Below are 14,647 nucleotides of genomic sequence, written 5' to 3' on the forward strand. Positions count from 1 at the left end.
TGGAGTGTAAAAACATACAAAACCGATGACTGTTTGCCTGTGTATTGAGATTTTTAATCTGTTGCAAATTACTGAAGTCAAGGGAGTTATGTTATACTGTGAATCTGGTTCATGCTTGTTTTCTTTATGATGTTTTTAAGAAGTTACCAATGAAGAATGAAAATGTAACCATGAAAAGGACTGAGTCTCTTGTAAACCCTAGTAGAGAAAAGCTATTAAAATACTGTTGTCAGGTTTATCAATTCCCCCAGTTTTACATGCATCAATCTCTTTTCTTTTATCAGGGGAAAAATCTTGCTTGCTTTATAAATGCAGAAACAGCTTTGTAATTAATTTCATGTAAATAATGAAAATTTGATCTGTCTTTTCACAGATAGATTGTACATGCTGTCCTTATTCCCCTAAGAGCTATTCACCCAAATAGCCTCAATAGTGTAAAAACAGGGTTCACAATTTATTCTCAATATTTATTTTTTCTTTAAATGGTATGTTTCAGTTAAGAATAAATAACAAGAGGATACAGCAATACAGCCCTTATGAACAAACCTACAGGGACTAAACAGGTTTAAATGTTTGTAAGTAGACAAGTAATTATAGTAAGTAGTTGTTAGTTACAAGTTTTTATGGTGGGGATGAAAATGTTCAAACAATAAAAACTGCTCTGTCCATATTATTTTATGTGGGTAGATTGTACTTCACTGCGTTTCCTCTGCTTAGTCAGTATGAAAATGAAATTCTACTGAATTTGACAAGTTGCCATTTGACCTGATGGTTTAAGCTTCTGAAAGCTCATATCAGCACAAGGTCACCTACAGGCAAAGTCAGTGAATCTAAAAATGGTGCAGTAAAAAGAGATTAGACTTTACTTGGGTTCAGATTATTTAGACAAACAGACAAGAGTTTAGAGAAAACAAAGGTGTGTTTCTCATCCGATTGGTCAAATCACTTTATTAAATGATACAATTTACATCTCTGGCATGCACTCTCAAATAAAGTGTCCTTTGCAGTGAGCAAAAACTCTTCAGAGGTGAAAAGCCTTTTATAAAGATAATACACTCTTTTGCTACTAGGCAGAAATGCAATGTGAATAGATACTTGGTTGTGTTAAAGCAAACCAAAATGAAAATGAATCATGAATGAGAGTTGTGAACATCATCATCTAACATAACTAAAGAAACAAAATTTTCAATAATATTGTGTATTCAGATACTCTGCATATTAACAGAGACACCTCTGAGGGTGAACACAAAAGGAACGTATTTAAAATATCAAGAGAATTTTTTCTTCACATTTACTGAGTTGATCTGTGCATTCAAAAACAAATGTAAGGAATATTGCATTAATATATTCAGAACTCACGCACTCAAGCACTCTACCATTTTCTTTGGTAGAAAGATGCTTTGCTAGTGGAGGAATGGGGTGAAGACTAGAAAGTGAATAATGCTGTGTGGTTCTTCATAAAACTCTGTATGCATTAATATTTCATTTAGTAGTCTGGGCCTGCTGCTTCCACTGAGATCAGTACATTTTCTCAATCCGGTTTTAGCCTGATTTCCTTTGTAAACAAGGCTATGTGATCTGTCTGCATGCCTCTGTGTATATCCTCCCGTTAATAACTTTGAAAATGTTTATTTGTTTCATTTTTATGTGGCAGTGGAATAGATCTCAAAGACAATCCATTGCCCACACACTTTATAAAAATAGATGTATGGGTGGAGGATGGATACATTTACCAGTGTTGCTATTGAGGGAAACGCTGCAGTGTGAACTCATTGCTTATTAGATATGAGAGAATCCATATGGGAAAGAGAGTTAGTAAATCCTCATCAGAAGGAAAAGAAAATCTCTAATAGGTCATCTTAAACACCCAAGTTAATCTATAAGATACAAAGCCCCATGAAACTCAACGTCAGTAATTCTCATGTTCACAGAAGTACTTAATGGTTAATCCCTTCTTGTGAATAGAAGAAAATTATAAGTCTACACTTTGTTCTTCTTGGGACATTGACAGAAATTCAGTGATACTGTCTGAAACTCTCCAGTTCTGCTGTTCTTACATATTTGTTGCATGTTTGGGAGGGGAAGTTTATAGAGCCTGATCCTAGAGTATGTTTTTCTTTATTGCTGTATGATCACAGCATTAAATCCTTTTTAATATCACTTTGTATCATAACTTTTTTTTTTAATATAAAAATTTAAAAATACTTTTGGCAATTTTTAATTGCATGTACCTTAAAATTAAGCACACATTTCCTTCTGGTCAATTTATGACCTTAGAATTCACAACATTAGTTTCAATGAGAATTCAAAGGTTAGGTATCAGATTCTGAGAAATAAAATAATTGTACTGGGTAGCAATATGCCTTACTGCAAACTCCTTAATCTGGTTTTCTGTTTAACAATGTAAAGGACACAGTTCTATACAGAAACCTGAACCTGACTTGGGTACAGGGAATCATTTTATTATGGTAATATGGACCACAGTTCAGCAAAATATATAAGCATTATATAATTTTCAGAATATAGGCCTTCTGTGAAATACACGTGCACTAGTGCTTATTGAATAGTTACGGCCTTGATGACTTTGAATTATAAATTTCATTTAATTTCACTTTGAATTACAATTTCACTGAAATTAAGTGAAAACTTGACATGTACTTCCAGAGAGATAGGCCTGGATCTGAAGACAAGCCCTTAAAACTAATGAGACTACCACAGTCCCATTGGATTCAGTGGGAATATTCCCAGCCATGATAAAAGGGGACATTATGGGACTCTGCAAAGAAAAATGTATTTTAGCCTGTGACACAGGAAAAATTTTCTATGATTATGTGCGTGTATGACTCTTGAGGCGCAAAGCTCATCTTCAGGCATATCATGGCAGCCTTGTTCGTGTAATTTTTCTAAGCCATCTATTCTTTGCAAATTCATATTTTGTGAAATAAATTTGTAAGGTGCTATAGCAATATGATCCTAGTTCAAAGGTTTAAAATTCCCATGTCCTCATTTCCTACTTGATCAAAAGGATCAGTTGATTTCAGGGCGACTTCTGTTTGACTAGAGAGCTACTGCCAACTTAAACCCATTAAGCATATATTTTTTCATGTAATTATTTACTCTTATGGGAAGTTCCTGCTCAACTGAACTTGGGTTTAATTTTCATCTTTCCTTCATACCAATTATATTTTATACCAATTATATAATATTTTATAATTGGTATAAGGGAAAATCCTTTGCAGATGGGAATACTGTAATAATACTGCATATATGTTTTAGTTCTTTCTAATCTAACCACTTTACTCACTTAGTGAAACTAAGGATAGTTAACAGTGCTTCTGCAATAATTTTAGTTGACTCTGCTTGACAGATCCTTGAAGAATGCTCCACAAAATGAGGAGGGTGCAGAGCATTTTGTAAAACATGGGGTATTCGTTTAATTCTTTAACAACATCTAAACTATCCAATAAGCTTGGAATACATATATTTTTAGCCACATATTTCTACTATTTAAATAAGCTGTAAATGCAAGATATTTATCACCAGCAAAAATTATTTACCATCTCTTCAGATCCATCAAGATAGTTTAATTGTAACCAGCTGTTCAAATATTTGCTACTTATACTAGACTCATACCCTGGAACACATGTCATAAACCCTCTTTCACATACCAACTTCTATGTAGAACAGGTATTGTTCTTGATAAACAACTTATCTGTGTCTTCCCAACTGAGAATACAAATCAAAAGCTTTCTAAACATTGAGCTACCTAGATACTAAGAATAACTGCCCAGCCATTACCAGACATTGTAGCAGTAAATATTCAGCAAGTAGTGCATTTCACAGAGAAATAAAGGCTGTTCAGCCTCTGACTTGTTTGACAGTTTATTACAAAATAACTTGCAGTCCAGTTTAAATTCACTCTAAATACTTTCCTCATCTTTTTTTTTTTTTTTTTTTTTTTTTTTAACAAGTATCATGGTACTGATCTCTATTAATTACAATTTTCTTACCATTTTGTTCAGAATATTTGATTAATTGCAATATGTAAAACTAAATCAAAACTGTCTTGAAATCCATCTGAAATGGATGACTGCATAAGATTGCATATATCTACATGTTGTAGGAATTCAGGTACCATGACCACAGATGTATTTTAATTGTTGACAGAGGAAAAATATTGATTTGCTTTCTTAGCTCATTTTAAAAATGCAGTAAAGAAAACATACGGCAAATAAGCCAGTACTTCCAAGTTTTCAGTTTCCATTGGAACTTTCCCAAGTCTGGTTACATCTAGTACCTTGGAACTCAGATGTCAAACATACCCAAAAAACCTACAAAATCCTGTAAAATACTTCTTGCCTTTAAAATGCCCTTATTTTACATTTGTTTTTTTCTTCACATTAACTTAACTACAAGTACTAGTACTGTCTCCATCCATGTCCTTTCTAGATTTTTGTATTGAGCACATTGGTTTCCCCACTTTCATCCCACCCTTCACCCCAAGAAATGTGTTTTTTTGCCTTTGACAAACAGAACAATCTTAGGTTAGGTGTAAAACTGAGTCTATTCTAGAGGCTGCTAGCCCTGCAGTCATGTGAAAACTGTGCTCCATTCAACTTTGCCTCTTCATTTCTTTAGTTCAGAGATTGTTAGGCCAGCAAGAAACTTTCCTTCTCCAACTCAAATTTAAGGCTTGTAAAGCTGGAAGAAGGGAAAATATGCCAGGCCCTTCAGCTGCTCATGTTGGACGTCTCCATCCCCTTGGCTGTGGATTGTAGTTTGAATCAGCTGTTGACAAGCAATAGTCAGACCTGGAATCCATGGACATTATATCAGGATCTGTTCTGGACCGTTGACTGCAGTAAGCGTACTGCAGCTGAGAGCCAGCCGGCGTGGTGGCACTTGGGGCAGACAGGGAGCTTTTGGGGGGTGATACAATACCCGATCGCTTCCCTCCTAATAAGGCTACTCTACCACTAGGGGCTGGAGGCTCATAAGAAACTTTTTGTTTCCATTCATCTGGTGGCTCGGGAAGTGTTTTCCTGCGAGCAGCTGATACTACATTAGCAGCGATGGATTCCTGCATATTTTGGGGCCCAAAAGCTTCATCCACAAGGCCGAGAGGGGATCTTGCCGCCGCTTCCCAGGGAGTCAGTCTCTTGCCAGGCCTGTCAGCTGCTATGTCTGGCTTGCTGAAGTAGTCAGGGGCAGGCTGAAATATAAGAGGAGAAGTAGGAGACATGGCTCGAGAAATGAATGAAGAAGGTCTCCCAGGAAGTGATAATGAGCGTCCACTGCTTCTTTCCTAGGAATACAAAATACCAAATATAGTTACAGTTATTAAACAACAAGAAAGGAAGCCCCTTCACTTCCAACTAGAACAAGAGACCCTGAAAATGCATGACATCCTGGCAATCCCTTTTCATGTCTATGGGTACTTTTTAATACTTTAATTTAGTGGAGAGGAGATATTAAAAAGGAGGCAGAGGAAGAAACAGGAACAAAGACAGAGCAGATTGAATTTCTGAGGGAAGTAAATGGACCAAAACCAAGCTTTTACTGAAAAGGTACAATTATGTTAGCAACCGTGCAGCTTTTTCACTAATTACTTAGTGTGCCTTGTTCTGAAAAGACCATTCTTAATAATGACAAAGGAAGTCATGTTGCGACAATTCTCTATGTGCTTACAAGATTCTTTCTAACATGCAGGCACAGTCTAATTTATTTGATAACAGGCTCTGTGTAGGACTTCTGTCCAACCACATATCTTTGGCAATCTCCTTTATTAGACTTATCTTCATTTTCACTCTTCAGGGCACAAAAATGAACACAAAAAATTAAAGACATTCGTGCAGTCTTTCACTTAAAACCCTTACATGATGCTACTTAACCTGGCTTCTTTAAAAGGCAATGCCCTCAAAATTTCAGTACATTCCAACCCATTTGTAGGAGCAATTCTTTCATATTTGACAAATCCTAATCTTCTTAGTAATGCAGCACTTTGAAACAGAAACTGTGTTCATGAGAAGGTTCTGTGTTGCTAGAATTTCATTCAAACAACATTGGCCTGTGTTACTTTTCCTAATTAGCTTCCAAAACACAAAATACTGTGAGCATGATCTAGATACCAGCCAATAGGTTCTACTTCTATCCAGGAAAAAATACTTCATTTTGGGCAACTAAGCTCAGTTAATTTTTAAGAATCCTTGCTTAAACCATGCGATGATCAAATATTAAAATGTGGCGGATCAGATCATCACAGATGACTGCACTAAGATGGTAACATATAAAAAGCAAGAATTATCCATTTGGCAGGTAAGTGAAGAAAAGTGAAGAAAATACCAAAAAAGCAGAGATAATACAAAAAAACTTTTCTTCCCGTAGATGAAGTTGTATACTGTCAATAATGGATTAAAGTTTCTCCATATATTCACCTGATGGGAGAGACTCATTTTCTTAGCTAGAAACTAAGAGTCCAGGTAATAGATCGTGCTTGGGGCCAATGAGTGACAAAACCAGATAGGCCAGTCAGAATACTTCTCCTTCCTCTAATGTACTGCAATTTCTTTCTTCGTTGAATCACATAAAAGAACTTATTCAGCAAGCCTGGTTAGGACGTTTTGTTTATAGTATTGGGAAAAAAATATTTAAAGGTGCAAAATCAAAATAAGTATGCAAAATGAGATACAGTTTCTATCACAAATTAATGTGATAACCCAAACCATGAAACTAAGAAGGTAAGATTGTTCAGAGGGATGAAAAAGATGATCAAACATGTCCACCTAGTTAGTCTACTTGTGTTAACTGCTCTCAAGAGGGTTCTAGAACATTGTGCTGAGTAGACAGAAAATTTCCCCTTTATTTAATGGAGAGTCCAGCTCCAAGCCCTATGAATACTTTGTAGGATTCCAGAGATGCAGAGGGAAATGATACTGTTGAAAGAAGTGTTGCATATAATATCTGACTTTCCAAGACAGTTAGATGAAAGTACTGTTTAGTCTATCATGTTTAGAGAAAAACTCTAAAGTTCATCAAGTTGCAGAAGCATCTTTTTGGCCTAACCATTAATGATAAAGCAGGAGCTAATTTTTGTTGACAGAGTTTAATCAGAGAAAGATGAGTTATCAAGTGTATTTCACTATTTGTCTAACAAAATGGGCTGTTCTACTGTGTTATGAAAATAGGAATTGAACTGTGAAAGTAGAAATATTGTAGACAAAATTAAATCTTCATATTATGGCGAGTTCTACATGTTTTTAGTACAGGGGGTAGATCGGACTCAACAGAAAATCAAATGGAAAATAAGATATTATTCTATCATGACAGAAACTGTTCTATGGGTAGCTTGTTATCATACAAGGCAAAGAACTGGTAAAAGAGAGCTAAAATGACCTCATAGAAAAATCCTCTGTATGAATCAAACAATACAATACAGAGGAACTAGCACAGAGTTTTGACAACCGGTCAGGGATGAGTGTTTTACTGACTTGAGAATCTTCTATGTCCTTAATCTGGAAGAACTCAGTCTACAAGTGTTTGTATGTCAAACTGTATCTGTCCACAGCAACTGTAATGTCATGCAAATCATAAATCTGGCATGTAAGGGTTGTTGTAGAAGAAGCAGAATCTCAGATACTGATAATCTGGAGAATATTATTATATCTTTTGAACTGGTCCTTATGAAGAAAAAATCAAATAATGTGTAATACTTTGGATATGGAAGATTTTAGTTTCATAGGCAAATAAAAATATCTTCTCAGTTTTGTTATTAGATTCTGCTTGGTTTATTAGCTTTTGTGCAGCATGGGTCTGTATTTGTCTAGAATGTTAGGCCTTGAAGGAAGATATGCAGTCAGCAAATTGGAACATCAGTAATACTTTGGGAATGACCTTGGTTATACTAAAATTCCTTGTATTCATTTTTTGTTTTGTTTTTAACTTTAGTCAGGCTCTCAGGGATAAAATGACTAGGTAAGAATCCAAATAGCTCATACTATCTCATGAGGTGAAGGAGGTTTCATTATGTAAGGATCCTTGGCTCTGAATAGGATTACCCAATGATCACTCTATTAGATGAAAACATCTGTGATAGATTTTTCCAATTGAATTTGATTTACAGACTGTCAGGTAACCTGCAGCAAATGTAACAATTTGCCTGAACAGTGAGAGATTGTGCCAATTTATCTGGAAAAAAAATATCTTTTAAAGTTGATACAAATTCTCCTTTTCTACCTCAGAACCCCAAGATCATAATAGTTATTTCAAGTCTTGTCCATTTTGCCAAAGTACGATTTGAAAGCACTGACTTTCAATTTGCATGAGTGGCTTATGCATTTTTTTAAATTGGTCTGCTGATTCTTGCATGTTTATGGACATTTCTAGACTTCATAGCCATAGCTTAATAGCCATCATCTGAGAGACTTCATTCTGACTGAAGAACAGACCAGGTTATTCAAAGAATACCCCAGTAGAACACTTCGTTAGGTGCTAAGTATCTCGTTTGGAGACTAAATATATTGGGTACAGTGAACACATACAGTAACATCTGTATCACTGGAGATAATCATTTACTACTTCCTCCTGGATGATTGTTCAACCCACATCCAAATCACAGCAGCAAAGTTCCTGCTGTGAGATCAAACTGTCAAACTATGGTACTGTCAACTGGATGATTCTCAGCTGTAGGCACTTCTTTAGCATACTTGCTCCTGTTTTGATATTCCCAGACCAGTCAAATTCTTCTCCTTTCCCACTTGGTAGCTTGTATTTAGCTACAGTTCTGATAATAGGCTGGTTTTTAACTTTAAAAATCTAAAATGTGAAATTGCCCATCTATTTCCTCTAGACTTGGTAAAATAAGGATTAATCTCTCCTTTCATGAAAGAAGAGCTGAACAGTGTCTTTAAATAACACTTATCTTTGGATTGTAAGAGGACAAAATCTGGGAGGCCAAATAGCATTCCAGAAGATTTACCTGGAAAAAGGCTGAAGTGTATGAGAAGAACTTTGTCCATTCCATAAGGGTCTGAAAGAATTTGGGGAAAAAGTTAAGAGTGCCCCACTTACTAACTTTCAGTTATAACTTTTGATGGAGAAGAATAGCAGACCAATAATTTCTGAAGGAAGAGGAAGAAGCTGACTGAATTATCTACATTTCCCAAAGAGAAAAATCATAATTATGCTAAAGGTGGGCAGAAAAGGGTTTTAAGACTCAGAAGATCCAAGTGAAAATGTATTTGGCTAAGGTGAGCCTTAGTTATTTTGAATTACATTCTTCCTAAAATAAATAGCAGTTGTCATCATCAGGTAGATTCCCTTAAACTCAGAGAGAAGGAATCAAAATTTTGTGTTAATTTTATTTTTAACAAATCTGGGAAAATTAAATGAGTTTTGGCCTGAATCAATTCTACTAAGTTTTGTAAACTGGCTGCATCATGAAGCAGTTAAAACCCTTTGGATTCAGGGGAATATTTTTCTAATTCTCATGTCTGGTTCACAGAAAATCAGAGAATTTCTTTCATCACCCATGAAGAAATATAGCAAATGCATTAGTTATGTGCAGTATGCCATCATGCCTCAGTGTTTATGTTAAGGAGGAGGAATTTTGTCCCTATTCCTACTGACTGCTGAGATTGTTACAGTAGTATCTGTTGTAATAAAAGCAATCCAACAGCACCCTGCAGAGCAGATTTTTGTACATTTTCAGTAATTGATTAAGAAGTAGAATATTTCCATCTAGCCCAACTTTATTCTGGAAGTGAATAATCTTTCACTTCAAAATATATAATATTGCACATTTTTTTTCACACTCTATGGTAAATAGGTTTTAAGCACTTGCAGAAAAGCATGATTTTGCTGAAATACAAGTGTACCTCAAATCCAGGAACTGAGAAATGATTAACGTTGCCTTGTTTTCATTGCAGTTAATTTGTATTATTGGTAGTGGTGTTCCTAGACTGAACAAATACAGATCTGTATTTGATATTCATAGACTAATTTCTGTCACGATGTTTAGCCCCTTCAAACTAACAAACACAAATTTCAGAAATAAGGCAACATTTAGTCATTCATCATTCATTTACTGGACAGCAGCAAGCGGATGTAGTGATACTTTCTATTATTTTCCCTTTGTATTTAATTCTTGGGAATACATCTTTTGACAAGCGTGTACTAAAAATGCACAAACCCAGGATCGTAAGTGAGACCATGGCAACTATTAAGTGCAGATAGAGAATAGTTATTCTAGCTTCTGACTCCCTTAAGCTACAAGAAGGTCACAAAACAAGGGGTAGAGATTTTCTATTCTTCTTCCCAGAAACTAAGGGACAAGGGAAAGAAGAGTGATATGCTACCAGAATTATTACATTATCACATATTGTATTACTGAAATCTTGTTGTAAAACATTCATTATAATACTGTAGCAGCACTCAAAGTAATATGCTGCAAAACAAACCAGAACCCTATACAATGATTATTTTTTTTCTTTTCCATTGCGTCATGCAAATGTTTTCAGAGGGAAAGATCTCTTCTGCAATAGTTACTGAAGGCAAAGTGATTCTTAGATGTCAAGAAGAGGAAAGGCAGTTCAGAGCTGTCCATTGCAATCATAGAATCCTAACAACAGCTGTACAAACAGATTAAACTTTAGGTTTAGGTTAACATTGATGTTAAAAATCCAAACTATTTATAAATTCATTAGTGAAGCAAACATTTATTGTACTGCAAGCATCTTTGACATTTATAAGCTGTGTAATAATATAAACTAAAATGAATGCAATATTACTTCCAAAAGAAACTATTTTGGTATTTAAGTAAATGAATGTAAGCATAATAACTTACAAAAGGTGTATAAGCCTATAGATCTATTTAATGTAAATAGGAGTGTGAAAGTGTACCTTTGATTCAATAATATGTAAATCAATAGTCCAGAAAAATCAGTTATTTGAAACTTAATGCTATTTCAAATTTCTTGAAAATTATGTAAAGCTAAAAGGCAAAAGAGCAATACTTAGTTTCATAAAACAGTGCAAATTTTAAAGGCAAGAATCAGGAAGATCTTTTTCAATTTACAGACCAAATGAGAATGCAAAATACTACTTAGTGAAATGGTTTCACAACAACTGTTTTTCTGTCTCAGGTGGCACATCTTAATAAGTGAAAACTGTCTGTTTACATGCTGAAACTGCCTTTTCACCAGTTAAGGAGACATATATTACATTAGGGTTCTATTTCCAAAAGTTTGTTGGACTCTTAATAGTCCAGTGAAACTCTCTGTAACATAAACTCCCACCTGATTAAGTCACTTGAAAGAAATTAACCTAAGTGTCTAAGTCATTAAGGTAGTTTTTATTTTTATGTTTTCATTATAGTCCTGGTCCTTAATGTCATACCAAAGCATGTTCAAATCTGAGTTAACATTAGAGCTTGGATAATGTTTACACAAAAAGAGGTCAAAGAAGGAGGAAGTAGACAAAATAATTGCTCTATCTCAAAAAATGACTCTTGTCTTTATAAAAAGCTCAGAGTTACACATTTATCATTTGGCTTCTTATGGGTTTGTAATGGCTACTGCAGTTAGAGACTAAACCACTGAGAAAATGGTAGGACAAAATAAGTAATACTTTTAATTCTTTCCTTCTTTCCATTTTTTTGAACAGAAAACAAGCACTTCAGATTTTTAAACTGAACTGCACATAGAAGGGAGGCTTATTGTTAACCTTATTACAGCTTTTTTCATCCCACACCATTTGCAATTTAAACTCTATGTAATGAAAAAATAATTTCTCTCTGAAATACTGCCAGGTCTGGAGTAAATGCTACAGCTATTTTACGATATGAATACCAAAAGTTTTGAAATAAAATGGGAAAATCATATTTACTTGAAACTCTGGAAATAATTTATGGCAGGCTAAAATCGGAATGCAGCATTTTGGTTCATAGGGATACTGATGGCTGGAGAGGCAGGGAATCTTACCTGTCAAACAATTAAAGCCTTCTCAATGGCTGTACTGAGACTAGTAATAGATTGGAATCACATAGTTCATGTCTGATCCTAACTTTCTAAAAGCCTTCTTGTCAGGGCTTGCTTTCAGAAATTTATAGGGAATTTTAGAACTGGAACCTAATTTATTCTAAGTTTAGATTGTTTATAACTATGGTACTATTTCAGGTGAGAATAATCTTGTTTTCATTGTTAGTATACAAACAAATGAATCCATTACTGTCAACCATTTTACATAAGCCTGGTGAAAAAATTCTACTTCTGACAATAAAGTCCTTTTTAGTTGTCAAGTAATGGTGGAAAAGTAGGATATTAGAATCAGGTCTTCACTACTGCAAAATGCCTACATGGGAAAGAAATGTACAAGTGCTGCTAACCTGTCATAAATTAGTTATTCGGTTAGCTCCATTTGCACCTGTGTAAATGAAAAAAAAGTCAGTGCTTTCCATTATCATTTAATCTTTATCCAAAGACAGTTAGCAAAAGACAGTAGAGTTATGCTGTAAAACGCAAATGGCTGAAACTTTTTTGGCCATAGGCATCCTAGCTTTCCTTGAAATAGGTTAATTCTTGTTAGGAAGAATATTTGCTGCCACCTTCTGGACTTTTATATTTACACAGCTTAAAGGAAGGTCTTAGAAGAAACCTTGTGAATGAACATTTGAAAAACAAGTGCAAAGTTGATCCTAGTTTCTGACCTTGCTATTTTGTATGAACTTTGAAAGGGTTTTAACTTGTTATAAAGTAAAGGCTAATGATATTTTTTCTAAAATCAAAGAAAATAAATATTAATTATATTGTAATACGTGAAAGTGGTGGCACTATTGTTGCTGAACATATCCAAACTAAAAGATAAATTATCCAGTTCCTTATAATTTTCTTATCAAATCTTTCAAACTGAAATTTTCAGTCATCCTAGTTGTTTAGTTTTTCCTCGTTTACTTCATCCCAAATGATCCAGCCATTTCAGATGCATATCAACCAAATGAAACTATATAGTTCAACCATTTCAAAGAATGACAGTAGAGAAAAATACATGGCAATAACAAAAATTTCTAGCGTCCTTTTCTTTACCACTACATTCTTTAGAACTGATTTGAGAGTAGTCTTTGTATCTGAAATGTCTTGTATTTCCATGCAAACTTGCCTATGTATATTCAAGCTGAGAGCCTTATATAGATAGGCTCAGTAGGAGCACCTTATTTTTTACAGCTAGTTCCTGAGAACCCTGTTAGCTGCGGTACTATTTTGTTAGGCAGGAGGATTTTATTCATTATTAGAGGTCCAAAGCTGCTGTAGGCTGTGATGTCTTTGGACAACACACAGGAGAACAAGGAGACTGTCCTCATGTTTTCTCTGCCTGTGTACCCACACAAGCTGGAGAAGTCACTGGGGTCTTCCACAGCTCCTGCACTGGCTGCACAGCTGGATTTTCATTCACAAAACAAGAGTGCATGCAGGGATATGTGCATACCCGTATCTCTTCCCACCATCGGGTCCAGGCATGAGGCTGCACGCTGACTGATCAGGACTGAGATGCACTGCAGAGCACAGCTGCCCCTTGGCAGAGCCCAAGACCTCGTGTCTGTCTGGACCTAAGCAGCCTCAAAGAGGAGAACGTCTGATTTGAATACAGGGGGGAAAGAAGCAGGCTTTCAACAGGGTAGAAGAAATGGACAAGGGAAGAACAAATAAGAGACTGGACAAGGCAAAATTAGGAGCTGGTAACACTTGATGCAGAAAGAAAATCTGTATGCAGCACTTGGTTGGAGAGTGATGAGGCTAGAACCTGATGGCCAAGGCTCCTGAGCTTGGATAAGAAGCTTAAGGAGTGGAAAATTGACTTCTGTAGCTCACAATGAGGCCACAATGAGGAAAACATGGAAAGAAAGAGATTAAGAAATGGGGAAAGGTACATTTGGGGTAAAGAACCTGTGTCCACTACTGTATATTTGACTCCAGAGTTCCAGAGAAATTTTTTCCCCAGAGGGATAGAGTTTGACCTTCCTTGGTATCTCTGCTGTCAGAAAAGACTGTGAAGCCCCTGTGTTGTCCTCCCAGTGCTGATTCACAGGCGGGTTGTCAACAACTTTGCTGCCAGTCACTGTAACGGCATGATGGCGGTTGTCTATGGTGATTCAAGCCATGCTGGAGGAACCTGCTGATTACAGTATGCTGTATGGTAGTATTCCGGGGTTTGATTTGTTGTTCTTAGAAAACCCTTGGGTCTTATGCAGACAACTCAACCTTGAAGCAGTGCTAGTGAAGTTGGAAGGTCAAGTATTCAAAAACTATGAAATGCAAGCATCACTGCCCAGTGCATATGCATCTTGATTAAATTTCAGAACTTCTGCAACACCCTGTGCTGTTTCAGGGCTTCATTTAGGAAATACTAGGTCTTTATAGCAAAGGAGTATATTGTGCAAAAGGTGCTTTCAGTTTTTCAGGATTTCAGGATTTCATAGCTGGTCTCTGAGGATTCCCTTTCTGGGCTTCCACCTGGAGACCTGTGATCTGTTAACACTCTCAGACTGATGTTAAGGATCACATGCTTTGATACAGTAACTATTTCATATATTGCTGGACTCTGAAGATGCTAAGTGTCTTGAACTGGACACACAAGACTACTGAGTGTCCCAAAATCA

General features: G+C 35.7%; 1 protein-coding gene and 1 long non-coding RNA gene across 2 annotated transcripts in view; one reads left to right on the forward strand and one right to left on the reverse strand.

Moving 5' to 3' along the window:
• LOC113479764 overlaps positions 1-14,647 on the forward strand; it is a 70,055-nt gene that overhangs the window by 40,392 nt on the left and 15,016 nt on the right. The window lies entirely within an intron of this gene.
• Positions 634-14,647, reverse strand: part of SYNPO2 (synaptopodin 2) — a 95,693-nt gene continuing 81,679 nt past the window's right edge. Inside the window, exon 5 of the mRNA XM_026848033.1 lies at positions 634-5,305. Coding sequence (XP_026703834.1) covers positions 4,739-5,305 — 567 coding nt within the window. The 3' untranslated portion in view covers positions 634-4,738. The remainder of the gene's footprint in view (positions 5,306-14,647) is intronic.

This window comes from Athene cunicularia (genome assembly GCF_003259725.1).
Source record: "Athene cunicularia isolate RWA chromosome 4 unlocalized genomic scaffold, athCun1 chr4_part2, whole genome shotgun sequence".
Lineage (NCBI taxonomy): Eukaryota > Metazoa > Chordata > Aves > Strigiformes > Strigidae > Athene > Athene cunicularia.